Here is a 15,296-nt window from a genome sequence, read left to right as displayed (position 1 = left end):
GGGTCAGTGCATCAGAGATACAATGAGACAAACTCATGTGGTTTAATTATTTAAAAGTCTGACCTCTGATCCAAATACAGGGAAGGCCACTTAGGCTCAACATAAACCGCTACTCTATAATCTGTAGGCTGATTGGACGAAAAGGTCCGCTCGGGAGCGAGCAACCGTTGACGTGCCCGCCTGTGTTTCCAGGAGATTTTCGCTTGTGCCCACGTAGACCTCGGGAGTTTAGAAACTTCATGCGCGAGCTTGTCAAAATCTGTGCCGGATTTAATGGGGAAATGCGCGTTCCCGAACCTGACGTGCTAATTGGGAATAGGTAGGGTTAGATTGTATTTGTTTCAGCAAATTTCAAAACAATACAATGATTTTACCTTATCATATTCTGTATGTACAACATAAAAAGTAGACGGGGCAGCGATGGATTCGTTTTTATTTACCCTAAAAGAAGACTGCGCCGCGCACAGCGTCCTGGAATCAGAGGTCTAGATCGTCCGCACGTTTGTTGACAAGTGGTACATTTATTTGGGTTCTAGATTTACTGAGTACGCTATTTGTTTAGGAGCTGAAAGCAATTTCCATTTTTTCTAAGGATCTAAAACAACAACTTTCCAGATTTTTTTTTAATCATAATTTTATTGGATGAAGTTAGAACTCAACAATACCCGGCCACATGACGATGCTTTCTTGTTTTCTCATGCATCTTTGGATCTGATGATGGAAATATAGTATCGAATATAAACCATACATTGGTCATTAGAAATACATTTGTTGTGTTCGTTTTGATGATTGATGACTTTAGCTCATGTGTTTATCTTATTCGCCTCGAGGATTAGTTTAAGAACATTTATTGTCGGCTGTATGTAGATCTGACGGAGTCGTGCACCAGTATTTTTTGGAGGACTTATCAAGCTTGCAAGGGAAAAGCCATATCATGTATGCTGGACGTAAACGGAGAAAACCAGTCCAGAGAGCGTAAGTATCCAACGTTTGTTAACCTTTTTTTTCGTCAGTTCGATGAAGAGACTGAGACACTTTATTGGAACACTTTCCTAAACATGGCACAACTCAATCTTCACAAACGCCTTATGTAACTGAAGTCATGTGTAAATGCGCAATAGGCTAACGGTTGTCATTGCATTACACTGTTTTGATAGGCTACATAAAAGCTTGATACGTTTTTGTTGAACACCAATGACGAAAACTACTCGTGCTATGAGTATATTTGTTATTTGAAATGTACAGAACAAGGACAGTGAGGCCTTAAGACTCGCAGACGACAAACGCTTCTCCAACACATTTCAGAATGCATCTTCAGTAGGCCCTACACCTATTTACAGTAAATGTAGTTATAATTATTGAGGTTGTCAAATACTACCAAAATAACCCATTAAATTGACTTTAGTCAGGATTTAATGTCCACATTGCGTGATGCACTGAAGGCCTACATTGCAGAATGTCATCTTTAAATTGTATTTAAAATGCAGCCCATTGCGCACATTATTTCCAAATACCCAAATATTTTTGTTGGGGTTATTTATACAATTATTTTTTATTTACCCACTATATCCACTTTTGCCATACTCCATTAACTCACCCTTTCGGCTTGTTGGATGTGAACCCATATGGTTCCCTCTGTAAAGAGGGCTGTACTACGCAAGTACATTTAACCTTCACCTGCTTTTTATTAAAATATATTGATATCTGTCGTTTGCAATTCTGCTTTTTCAAGGCATAGTTATATTGCATTTTGACACAACCTTTTACATTTATTTTATTAATGAAATATAATTATATCTAGCTAAATATATCATTTATAAATAAAAGATAAACCTAATTAAGTACCCTAATAATCATTAATATTTCGTTTCCGATATAACAATATTAGCAACAATGCTATATTATTATGGTGTACAACATATAAATTATTTGTATCTGGCTAATTTTATTAAGGGGGCTGTTTAAATTTGTTCAGAACATTGAACATTATAAGTAGTGCAAGGAGCACATTATTCAGTGGTTTCAATTTATCATGACAGACATTTTTGAAAATGACTGTGTAGGTGATTTGTTATACTTGTAATGTATAATATTATATATACCTTTAACATGTAAAATCAATCCACCAAATATAGAATCACCAAAATAGGAAATTAGATCCCCTGTTCTCTCCAGGGTGAAGCAGGCCCCCGCTGAAGGAGCCAAATCCAACCCATCCAAACGGCATCGTGATCGTCTGAATGGAGAGCTGGAGAGGCTGGCCAGCCTGCTGCCCTTCCCAGAGGAGGTCACCACCAGCCTGGACAAACTGTCCATTCTCCGCCTCAGTGTCAGCTACCTCCGAGCCAAGAACTTCTTCTCAGGTACAACAGGCCCTGTTGCATCAGGGTGCCAGTGTTGCGATGTCTTTATTTGTGTATTGGATAGCAGGTACAAGGCCTTGTAGTTTTAGTCTGCTGTACACCAAGACTGGATACTGATCGGTGACTGGTTTACATTGATGTGGCCAGGTCAATCACTTTCTGATCCAATGCGCTGCTGGATCAAAGATATTTCATACATGTTGTATTGAAAAATATACAGTATATATTCATAATTCATTTCTCAATGAAACATATATATATATATATATATATATATATATATACATATATATACACACACATCCAAGATGGGTCTTGTATATGAGTCCTGAGCATCACACCTACAGTATATGAGCTTGTTGGACATCCTATTCCAAACCATGGGCATTAATATGGAGCTTCTGTAGACCTCAGTTTGTGCTGGGATTTTTGGTTTCATGGTTTTAGGCTAAAACCCTTAGTTATATTGGTGGCAATTTGAATGCTAAGCGTAAAATGTAATTCTAGACAATTCTGTGCTTCAGAGTTTGTGGCAACAATCTGGGGAGGGCCCTTTCCTGTTCCAGCTTCATAATACTCCATGTGTGTCCGTATACTGAGCGGTGGGCACAAACTATTGGCCATATAGTGCATTCAGATCTGTACACAGATTTTAAATTCTAGAATGAGCACAAATTGCTAAACATTAGCTTTTAGTCACAAAAACGACCAAAGTGGCTGAAAGCATCAAACACTGAACCAGAAGGTCCACTCTGAGCTCCTCAAAGCATCTTCTCAGCTCTCCTTGGAATCTCTATTTGAGTTGTGTATTGCGCAAGTAGGTGGGGCGAGTTGTAGTTGTCCTGCCTTGTCACTGGGGGCACTGTGGAGCTGGGGCTTTTTAAGCTTCTTGCTTGTTTATGTTCATATCCCTAGAACTGTTATGAAAATGTCACAACAATAGAGCTCCTTGCTGCCTCTCTCGTGGGCTGTGTTTCCAGACGCCTTCAAAGCACATCCAATCAGCAGGGACATGGAAGGAGCAGCCAGTCAGTCAACAAGCCTGCGTATTATTCCATCCTGGAGAAAGGAACGTCAATATTTCATACAGGCCCACAATGTTTGCCTCCATGTGCAGATGAGGCCAGAAAACAGTCCTTCATTAAAATGCAGAAGTAGAGAGGGGAAGGGGAGAAGGAGGGTGTTGAGAGTGGGGTGAAGAGGGGCGGGGAAAGCGCAATTGAAATGCTTACATGCGAGAGACTGAGAGTGAAGTCTTCTTCCCTCCTATGTGGGGCCAAAGATGATGTTATTTTAGGCGATGATCTTTAAAGGAGAAAGCTGCAATGCGGGTGTCGGATGCTCTCCAGACATGAATAATTAAGGAAACCCCCCAGAGCCTAAAGTATTTATGATATAGAAGCAGAGCAATGTTTGTTTAAGACTGTGGCTTTTTGAAACGATTGTTTGAGGGGTAACGGGCAGCATACAGAACAGGTGATATGGTGGAGTTTGGGGGGGAAGTAGCAAGGTGGTAGGATGAGGGGAGTAGGAAGCTGGAAGTTCATGACACATTCAGTAAAAACATCCAGGGTGGACATACAGAGCAATAACCAGTACACATGATATAGAATGACTGTTTTTGCTCTCAGGGCAGAGAGTGTCAAGACTTTGACCCATCCAGTGAAGGAACAGTTTTATAGTAGACCTTTCCATCTAAATCACCAATCAAGTAATTCGAAAGCAGCTATGGCAAGACTCACAATGACATCAGTTATCAACAGCAGTGTCTATTTGTGATAAATACACCACATCTTCACACATCTCTGGCTCCTGTCACAAGAGATGTGATTCTGCCCTTCTTCACAAGGTCAAAGGGTAGCGTTCAGACAAGGCTTCCTGTCTAACTGCATTAGCCTACTTCCTGTTGATAATTAACACAATCGAACACAGGAAGTGGTCTGCTGAGGGCCAATGCTCCCTGAAGACAACAAGCCCCTGACTCGGTGACAATCATTTGTTTGTATGTAAACAGTGCAGCTGATGTTGGGTGTGCTGTTGGGGGTGCTGGGATCATCTACCAGAACGAGGCCTGCGGATGCTTGCATGAGCTGCACTACTGTCCATAGACCTGTCTGTATGACCACTAACAGACTGTCCATAGACCTGTCTGTATGACCACTAACAGACTGTCCATAGACCTGTCTGTATGACTACTCACAGACTGTCCATAGACCTGTCTGTATGACCACTAACAGACTGTCCACAGACCTGTCTGTATGACTACTCACAGAATGTCCATAGACCTGTCTGTATGACCACTAAAAGCCAGAACCACTGTCCTCTGTGAGTCTGTATCTTAATGTTTCATACAACATACAGTTGAACTCAAATGAACCCATTGGCCAGAGGGGGTTTATTTGAAGCTCCCAATGTTTGTTTGATTTTGTCATTCTAGTGTTTATCTGTTCAGCATGTCAGGGTTGAACCCAAAAGTGACTGTGTTGTGGCTGTGTGTGTGTAATTAAATGTCTTGTAGAAGTTGAACAAAGCCTGGTAGAGCCTGTTTAATCCCTCTGCCAGTATTATCCAGCCCAGCTGCTTCTCCTTCAGAACCCACTGGCACTCCTCTGCTGCCAACCTAATGAGAATGAGGTGGTGGTGGTGGGGGGGGGGGGGGGGTTGGGAAGAGAGAGATGAGGTGGAAAAAGAGAGGGGGAAAAAGTTGTTAAATTGTAAGACCATTTTCTTTATTTGTGCCATTTCAATTGAGATCAAATGTGTTTCCAGCAGGGCACATTGTTTCTTTAAATTGGATTGTTGATGGCGTACCTCCAACCACTCCAAATTGCATTGACAACGACACAGTAAAGCTTAAGCTGAAAAGCAAAAAATCATCTGTATGCCTTTCATTCTAGAAATAGATTTATAGCTATATTTAGAATTTGTAGGTGCTCATCAAGATTCACCTACCCTCTCAGTGCCCTCGTGAACTGTGCATAACCTTCGCTATCCTTAGCAACAATACAACAGGATTATCTGTGCACCCAATCGAAACAATTGCATGCAGTTCCATGGTGAAAAGAGATGAGGTTCTTCGCTCTGTCCCTGGGTCTGACTCTGAGTTAACAGTGTTGCGTTGGAAAGTCAGTGTTCATGTTGAGTTTGTTTACAATATTTGTCATCCATATGTGTCAGCTGGCTTTGACTGCAAGGCATTCTGGTAGATTAGTACTCTTGGGTAAAAGATGTCACCACTGGTGACATCATATCTGTGCAAACTTTCTTCACAGCGTGCCTACATATATTAATGCAGAAAGCTTCCGTTGGTTGTGTCACTGTCATGGCAAATTTACAATGGAGAATCAATTATTTGGTTATTAGTGTAACCTATTGTGAAGCCTAACTAATTTTTTTCTGGTGTATGTGTGTATTCACGTGTGTATGTCTGTATGAATATCTGTAAATAAGAGTGTACAGCTACTAATATGAATCAACACTTAAAATTTTGATAATTTTCTTTAATATAGGTATAGTAAAGAGACAGATGAAACACACAAACACAGACACCTACACACAGCAACACACAATATAGAGAAAGCAGCTATTAAACTTGTGTCTAGAGTAGCTGAAAGCAATTCTCCTAGATACTGGTCTCCAATGTGTTATATTCTTTAGTGTTTCCTCAGTTAATGGATCACTGCTGCTGTGATGGTGGCCCCCAGCCGAACAACCAAACACACGATTCCATCCATTTGTGTTCGCCCTGGGCTGTTGTCTGGGATGTGGGAGGCTTTCATCCCTCTTGGCTGTTTGACGATTAACACAATGAGCTGCACTTGAGAGATGTTTTACTCAGTGTGAATGCAGAAGTTTGGGCAAAAGTGGACAGAAACCTTGAAAGGCCTTTTGACAACAGACACAATCTTCACAATTTCATAAATATGAAATATACTGTACATGACCCGCCCAAAATCCAAGTCATTTAGTGAATCCCTTAAGTGAATGAGGATCAGGGCATCCCTCTGAGTAGGAAATGGCCCTTTAGGGTTCATTTGGTTACCGTAACAGTGTCAGCACCAATTCTTTCTCCTGAGCAGCAGTAGCGGAGCCAGAGGGATGTCCGGGGTGGCACTGGACACCCCTGACATCTGATTGGCCACCCCGGGTGCCACCCAAAAATGTAATTCGCTACTGGAAATTTTATGCTGATTGACATTTAATTTGACCTCTTGTTGAAAGAAGCTGCGTTGCGGTGCATTATTTAAATCAAAGAGAGACATTTGTTGTGATACAGAAGAATAAGAAGAACAGACAACAGAATAAAGAATATTTCCACAGCTCCATAAGCTCTTTTCGCGATTGAAAAATGAATGTTGATTAGCCTACAGTAGCTGTGTAAGTTAATGTTGGAACTTCGACTCCAATTACAGACAAACTGAGACAGTCAGTAGGCTTGTACTCCGATTTAACATTTTTTTTATAATCCGGTTTTAGAACAAAAAAGTGGCTTTGTCTCAAGATTTCTACAGACTGTGCATCTAATTTAATGCTCAACACTTGAACGGGGGCTTATTACTTGAAAGAAGAATTATTTAGGCTATCTCAGTTACACTATCAGGGCTTGGAAATACAGTGACTTGCTAAACTAGGCAAATGGCTAGTAGAACATAACATTTCATAATAATTTCAGTTAATCAAACAGCTGCAAGACCCAGTGAAATGTTATAGGCTAGCTAGCTCTAGCAAAATAACGCTAGCATCGCTAACAACATTACTAATTAAACTTTGGTAGTGTAACCGAGCTCTTTGTAAGTTCGGTTTAGATCTAATTGTATTGATCCTGTGGACAAAAAGACACTGACGCTGTCTCTTTTCAGAACTTTTATTTTACCACTGCTCTTCTTGACTTCGCTATTCGAGCAGCCCTCACTGATTTAAAAAATACGTTCAACATCAAGCCTACGGAAACTCCCGAGGGACAAAACACCCTTGTCCGTTGTCACATAGAAAGGTCTGCTACAGTAGGCTATCCTCAGGATTTGCAAGTTAGCTAAACTTATACTAGCCTATATCTTAAATAATTTTGTAGACATAACAATGGATTCTACCACTTAATGAGTGACTTGGCTTTATTTCTGGACATACTATCCACAACCAGGGCTGGACTGGGACAAAAAATTGGCCCTGGCATTTTTGGCCCAGGCGGTCCACAGATTTAATTTGGTCTTGTTTAGACCAATTCCAAAACTTTTCTTTGCTATTAGTTAACATAATACATATGAACATAAATATTATACTGTAAATTTGTAATGTGGTTGGGCACCAAGTTATTTATATTTTTCAAGTAAATTTCTGCTTGATTTCTGCTACCTGTCAAGTCAAATTGCAGTGTTTTTTGGGGTTTGTAAATTCACTTTGTTTTGTTATTTCTGTAACACAGAAATGCTATTATAAGTCCCTGGTGCTTGAGCTTTTTTTCCTAAAAATATTTTGTATGTTCCAGTGTAGCCGGTGTGTGGTGAAACTCACTCCTTAAGTATGTAAAAGGCCACCCGCGTCACAAATTTCTAGCTTTTCGTTGGCGTAGTTGGTAGTGGTGGCGCTTGGGAAGTCAGAGGTGGTGAGTTCGGAGCGGACAGTGGCCCGTATACCTCTGACGGAACTTGCAATACCACATCTGTTACACCAGCACTTATAGACCCAGATTATACTGTATATATTAATTAAAACAGTGACCCAAGACTCTGGACTACGGACCCCTCTGAAGTAGCCTTGGCCACCCCTTGGCCACCCCATGTATAAAACTCCAGTTCCGCCACTGCTGAGCAAGTAGCTCAGGAGAGAAGGTAGCTGAGCTAGAATCTAGAAGCTCAACCCAGCATTCCTCTGCATGGTTCTGGACAGAAACTGTTAAATAGGATTGCTCTCTTTTTTCTCTACCCATCAGCGAGGTACACTTATATCCGAACCATCCATGCCTTCACAGTCTGGCTGGCTGTACATATGTACAGATTAGAATAGAAAACAATACGAACTGATTTGTTGGTTGGCTGAGTTGTGGTTGGCATGTAAAAACAGGAATTAGCCAGGGAGTTCGCAAATTAGCATGCTTGTCTTTCATCATTCATCATCCACAACATTGAAAGTCACAGAGATAGTGAGATCTCCATTGAGGTTTCTGAGATATTGTTTTATTACTATTGGCTCTGTGCCAGGGTTTTGACAGATGGAAATGCACACCAAATACACTATCCAACATTTTCACAGAAAAAGCACAGTACAAAATGTTGGCTCAACATGTTGTATTGTTGAAGAGAGACATGTCATGCAGGCTTAGTGTTACCCAAAGGTTCAAAAGGAAAATAAATGCTCACGAGTGAGAAAAATATGTCTTAAGATTGTGTTTGGGCACGTATGGCCTCTTTTACAGGCTTCCTTGTGGCACATATGCATTATTTAGGTCAATGATGGCTGGAGATGGAGTGAATCCAAATCAGAATGACACACAGGAGAGGAATGTATTTTTTATTCATTTCCAGAAGGTGGACCATTGTGTCTGTTGTGCATTCACTGGCTCCAATTGCCTTTTGTGAATATAAATACAGATATATGCTGGTACAGCACATGTGTTATGCAACTATCCAAATATAAAGACATGGATATTGATCATAAATCATGCATAACAGTATGGTTCAAAGGAGACGTGCTTGTTTCAATGCATGAACCCATCAGAAAAATGCAGACTGTATGCTTCTGAGGAAGCATACAAATAACACAAGCGTGAAAATACATCATAGTAATCAAATATACTCTACCATGGTTTTGAACCCTGTGGAATTGAATCAATTACCCCTCCAAGTTCAGTAGGTCTCTTATGTGCTACTACATGCTAATGTACTGTGTGCTGGTGTCACCTGGGCCCCCAGTGTTTACAGCAAGGCCTCAGTTCTATCTGGGCCTGGTGTTCAGCGCTTCAAGATGCTCAGAATGGTTACGTAAGCTCCAAGGCAGTTGCCAGAGTCTTGTGACATCATGATGGTCATTGGCACTGCTCGACCCCAGACGTGTTCACCCTCCATCCCTCCATCTCTCTATCCCTCACCCCTCCCCCTCGCAAATCGGAGGCGGAGTGTCCCTGGGCTAGTGGGTCATCCCTTCGCCCCCCCTCTCTCCTCCTCCCCCCCCCCCCCCAATCCCCTTCCCTTACCCTTGCCCCTCCTTGTCTGTCATGGGGCTCAGGAGCTTTGTGGAATGCAGGCCACCTAAGAGGGGCTGGAACGGTTGGACGGCTGGAGGGTTGGGGGGGGGTGGGGGTGTTTGAGCCATGGTAATCGGTAATGACCAATCCCCCTCCTCCCTGTTTCCTTCTGAATAGTCTCTCATAAGCAAATTTGTGACCATGTGATCGAAAGGAGAAAAAAAAAACATGGGAGACAGGAGTGTATGGGCTGCGTGCTTGGGTCCTGCATTAGCAAATGCTTGTTCATGTTGGGCTTGTGTGTGTGTCTTGCGTGCATCCATGTGTATGTCAGTGGGTGTGGGGGCGTGTCCATTGCGTGTTAGTGTAGTGTTGAGGGTGAGGGAGTTGAAATGTTCTATATTTACTCCCTGTCAGTCAGAACCAGGGCCATTCACACACTGGTAGAATAATTAACACACAAACACGTGCACAAATGCACATCAATGTGTTCGTACTGTACATTCTGACACGCACATTCTCTCTCTCCTTCTCTCTCTCTCTATTTTGAACTATTTTTCTCATTCTGCATACCTCTAGCTCATGTTTATTATCATTTCTTTTTTTCTCTCTTCCCCTCTCTGTCGTCCCTCTCTCTTTCTCTCTCCGTTTCTCTCGCCGTCCCACTATCTCTCTCCCTCTCTTCTCTCTATCCCTCTCTCTCCCCTGTCCCTCTGTCTCTCTCTTTCTGTGCTCCCTTTCCTCTTCTCCCCTATCTTTCTTCTCTCTGTCTCCCCCCTCTCTCTCTCACAATATCTCTCCCCTTCTCTCTCTTGTGTTTGGTACATGCACAGAGTCAGAGCAGCACAGAGAGACAGACATGCGCACATCCTGGTTGTAAGCAACCATGGGTGGGTCTGGGCACAAATCCAAAGAAAACATTTGCGTTGGCCTCGCTTGTCCCCGGGTCTCACCCAATCAATTGTCTTATCTGGGTCATTCGGGCGGGGCTTTTTCACCCATCAGCCAATACAGTGGCAGCTTCTACTGACTTCTAAATAGGGTTTCTGTCGCCATGGCTTCATCACTCCTGGCCCTAATGCGTTTTGTTAATGCCCTCCAAATATAGCTCCCTGTCTTGATTAAGAGGCCTGCTCTCTTTTTGCATGTTATTATAGGGACACAGATGAGGTAGTATGCTAACTATCTATTGTGCTGCCTTAGCACAAACATGTTCACTGTGGCAATGGCTTTGACTTGAGCCCATTTGGACTGGAAACAACCAGGATGGTACTTCTGGAGGGAAAAGATAATGCTTGATCTCACTTTTATCAAACTATTATCCAACAATTGTCTAATTATTACCTATGTGGTGATGTCCCATTCAGATTCTCTAGTATTCGTATTAGGGGTGGGGTTAAAAAATAGATTCACATTCGAATCGCAATTCAGTCTTCTAGCAATTCACATGGATTCACAAATTTCAAAAATAAAAAAATAAAAAAATAAAAAAATTATTTTATATATATATATATATATATATATATGAGTTTTTGTATTTTATTTTTTTATCTTGGAAAAATCGTGAATCGATTTTAATCGAACCGTGACCCCAAGAATCGATTCAAATCGAATTGTGAGGTACCAAAAGATTCCCACCCCTAATTAGTATGTGTAGTATGTGTTCTGGATTTACTTAAATTCTCATTTAGCAGACTCTTCTAAACATTTAGCCTACAATACAAATAGTGGAATAGTAAGTACAGCAGATAATCAACCTAAGTCTGTGTCTGGCAGTGTTATTGTTCTGGTTTTGTCTCTCTCACAGAGGCCACAAATGCCTTTTCGGGTGCAGTAGCATGATCCCAGAGTCACATGACATCCGGGTCACATGCTGGGATTGGGCAGGAAACTAAAAGGACAGCGAGCACTCAGAACATCCCTGACTAATCCTGTTGTAAATAGCAAGATGGGACAAATTGAAAATAGTCAATCAAGTGTTAAATATTTGCAGTGTCTGAAATGTGGGGCTTTTTTATAGATTAAAGAGTGAGGCCAGGCTTGGCAAAGCCCCTTTTGTGATCAGTACTGGGCCAGAGATCACAGTTGACTGAAATGACACGTCAATGAATCTTAGAACGGCATGATGAAATGTTACCCAGCCCAACCTGACCTAAGGGAATGAGGGATGGAGGGAGGGGAGTATGAAGGGGTAGAGGGATGGAGGGGATGTCTTGTGTGGCATTAGCTTCTTTCCTGTCTATGTGAGGTAACCTGATTGGTGCCTGAGATGTGAATCCCCCTGAAGTGGCTCCAACAGCAGTTTCCATATTTTGCTCCACGTCAGACCTGAGCACTAAGGGTGAAACTTGCTTGAGCACAAACATGCTGACACAAACGCCAGAGCTGTTTCTATCCAAATCCTTACCTTGCCCCCAACCCCCAACCCACCCACCATCACCCAGGCTCTGCTGGCTGTCCCCACCATGATGAACGATCAGCCTGGCAGAGTTCCGGAGTGCATCGGCCCATTTCACAAGATGTCAGGTTTTTGGGGTCACTGCTTTGTTGTTGGATTTGCTTCATCAAACCCCAGACCTGGCACATGAGGTAGGTGGGGTCAGGGGCCAGGCTACTCCCACTTCTCCTGAAGTTGTGGATTGAAAATACACTGTCTAGTTAACTAGAGCGAAAGAGAATGTGGGGGAACATTTTGTACCTTTTTTAATAGTAATATAAATCGAAACATTAGCTGCAGATTACAAGTGCATTTAAGTGTTATGGTCATCAGGATTTTGCATCACTACTCAGGAGCCTTCAAAGCATACCACAATTTTCTTTTTGCCATATAATCAATGATTAACATTATGACAAATGATTATAGACTCAGATGAAACTTGAGTTCCTGAACATTATAAGGAAGGCACGAGAGTGAACAAACATCCACTCATAACTCAGATCTAGAACAAGAAAATGGGAAAAGCTCAAATCAGAGCTGAACACAGACAACCCTCTGGAGATGGTACCTTCTCAGAAGTAGGGCTTGTGTAGGGTGAACCCCTAACCCTGTTTTCTGTGGAGCCTGATCACAATTGAGATGTTTTAATTGCTTGCTAGCCGATGGACGAGAGACTCCATTGTGCTTAGACAAGCGTATTTTGTCAAAGGCAAGCTGTTCAAATCAACTCACTGTAAAACCCCCTTTGGGGACTGCCTGGGCTCCATTATTCCATGTGTATGTGGTGGGGACAGGGATGTAAATATTTTATTACATGCATTGCTCTGCTCCTGCCAACTGAAGCCTGGTGAAGCACACCTACTTTCTGTTCTCTTTCTTTCATTCTTTCTCTTTCTCTCTTTCATTAAGCAGCTCTGCCCCAGCTGAGGCATTAAGCTGAAAGCGTATTATTGGTGAATTTCCTCATATATGGACTCCCCACCGATCTAAAGCAGCTTTAAGCCCCTCGTATCCTCACTGCCTTTCCTCTGCAGATGATCTTATGTTGTACTTGCGCTACATTCCACTGTATGTCAGAAGGTCACATATTAACTTTTGTTTGGATCAGACTCCAGTGGAAACAATAGTAGCAGAGTCAACTCAAACATTTACCAGATTTTCAAACGATGGCCATTTTGAGAGACTGTCCAGTTAAAATATTATACTTTGATTTGTTTGAGTTATCTTTCATCCACAAGTTCAGCAGTGAAAAAAGTGACGGAGTTGGACAACATAGCAGGACCTTCACCAGTGTTCCACAGAGTGCATATACAGTATATATACATGTATCTCCTTACGGATGAGTTTGTGAGCCCATGTGAGAGACAGCACAATGTGCACTGACCTCCCACCATTGGAATCGATAACAGTCAATTGAAGTCTAGCTGGTAGTTCAAAAGCCTTCGGGCCCATCAGACTGTTCACATTCAGCTATCCTGCCGTTGTTCTGAGGTGCTGTGGTTAGGGTGACCACTTGTCCCGCTTTGCATTGTATCGCACAGCATTTTCAATATGCGACGTGCGGAACAAGGGGTGAAAATGCTGTGCGATACAATGCAAAGGGGGACAGGTGGTCACCCCTCTAATCTCCTCCTGCCCCTGTGTATGTCAGCCCTGACAGACAACAAAAGGACCTGATGCAAAGCCCATTCACCCAATCATGTCAAGACATCGCCTCGGGGGTCAAGGGTCGTGATGGGTCACTGCGCCGTGATGGAATGGGGGTCAGAGATCAACGAGACTGACCACTCGTCCTTTTCTCAGGACATCATCGGCCCCTCCAACTGGCCTTTCATTCCACAAGCTATCTGCTCCGGTTGGACTCCCTCGCTGAATTGGTCACACAACGACTCAATAGATTCATTAGGTGACTTGTCAAGTGATAACGGCTTGACAACGACATGGTGTCATAAGTTCTTGCTGTGGGTGCTACTGTGTGACGAGGTCAAACTAAAATAGCACCATGTGGTAATATTCCATGGGAGACGACGATTATGAAATATAATTTAGTTTGGACCTGTATCATATATACTATCCTACTATGTCCAACCAGTGTTTACCCACTTAACTAAAGCATAAAGACTACTTTGTAGGCCTCAGACACAAGTGCTATTCATACAAACTGACTTACAAAGATCTTTTTGACCATGTTCGTTTTCCAAAGATCAATTATGATCATGTATTTTAATATCAATATTGTGATTGATCCACTGGTGCTTTTACAGACAAATCAAGTAAGTAGCTGAAACTATTTAGACCCAGGTCTTAATACTAAACACATGTAGTTTTAGTATGTACACAACCATGAGTCTTGTATTTCAATACATATCTTTAAAAGCAGTAAACACAGCCATTTTAAAGAACTGACAGTTATCTTGAGATAGTAAGCCTAAACATATCTACGCCTACTTCAGTAATGGTGAAGGTTGACTATTGAATGTTGAGCTAAGGGGTGAGTTTGAGGGTCTGACCTTTATCTCCATTTAATATGGACACTGTAGGTTACTCTACCATCTCTGGCATTATACAGTATGTAGGACACCTCTAGATGCTCAAGTGAACATGTTTCTACACTTTATCCATCCCTTCTTCCTCATTGATCCCTTTTTCCTCTAACTTATCCCTCCTTTCACTCATCCATCCCTCCTCTCATCCATCTTGTCCCTCTCATCCCTCTCATTCATCACTCATCCCTCTCATCCATCTCTCCTTCGTCTCATCCATCCCTCTCTGAACTCTTCCATGCCTGTGGAGGTGTAGAGGAAGAAGCTTCTAGAGATTAATGGGTGAAGTGTCATGGCAACAACACATGGAAAGAAGAGACTCTCTATAGAACAGCTGGAACCAGAGAACAGCTGAAGCAACAGCCAATGAGAGACTCAGAAACAAGGGGGGAAGGTCGGGGGGAGGAGGAAAAGGAGGAGGACTGAGGGTGAGTGGAGTGAAGCTAGGACAGCTGCAAAGTGCAAATATAGTGATGCCTGAAGGAATAGTCACCTCAGTTCATTCTGATGCAGTACTAATGTAACTCAGTTTTTTTCTCTCTCTGTCTTACTGTCTCTGTATCTCTCTTATTAGCCCTCTCACCATCACTTTCCATTTCTTACTCTCCCTTTCTTTCTCAATCTCTGAGTGCTTCTCCAACAATTCTATATTTTCTTAATCCTGCCACAGTCACATTCTGCACAGCGTGCATAGTTATGATGAATCCCTTTGTGTTGTGTGTCACAGATGTTCCATTGGTTATTCACTGTTGTTGGACAAAAGGGATATTTAA

At 42.1% G+C, this 15,296-nt stretch overlaps 1 protein-coding gene across 3 annotated transcripts in view; it reads left to right on the top strand.

Moving 5' to 3' along the window:
- The first annotated feature begins 200 nt into the window (after positions 1 to 200).
- Positions 201 to 15,296, top strand: part of LOC124485212 (aryl hydrocarbon receptor-like) — a 31,570-nt gene continuing 16,474 nt past the window's right edge. For 2 of the 3 annotated variants that reach the window (XM_047046656.1, XM_047046657.1), the window contains exons 1-3: positions 201 to 319; positions 868 to 975; positions 2,176 to 2,363. In XM_047046656.1, the coding sequence (XP_046902612.1) occupies positions 240 to 319; positions 868 to 975; positions 2,176 to 2,363 (376 nt within the window). In that variant the 5' untranslated portion in view covers positions 201 to 239. Of the gene's footprint in view, positions 484 to 867; positions 976 to 2,175; positions 2,364 to 15,296 lie in introns of all 3 variants that reach the window. The other variant, XM_047046658.1, reaches the window with a different exon arrangement.

Source organism: Hypomesus transpacificus, chromosome 23 (assembly GCF_021917145.1).
Source record: "Hypomesus transpacificus isolate Combined female chromosome 23, fHypTra1, whole genome shotgun sequence".
In the NCBI taxonomy this organism is placed as follows: Eukaryota; Metazoa; Chordata; class Actinopteri; order Osmeriformes; family Osmeridae; genus Hypomesus; species Hypomesus transpacificus.
This window is presented reverse-complemented; position numbering and strand designations above follow the sequence as displayed.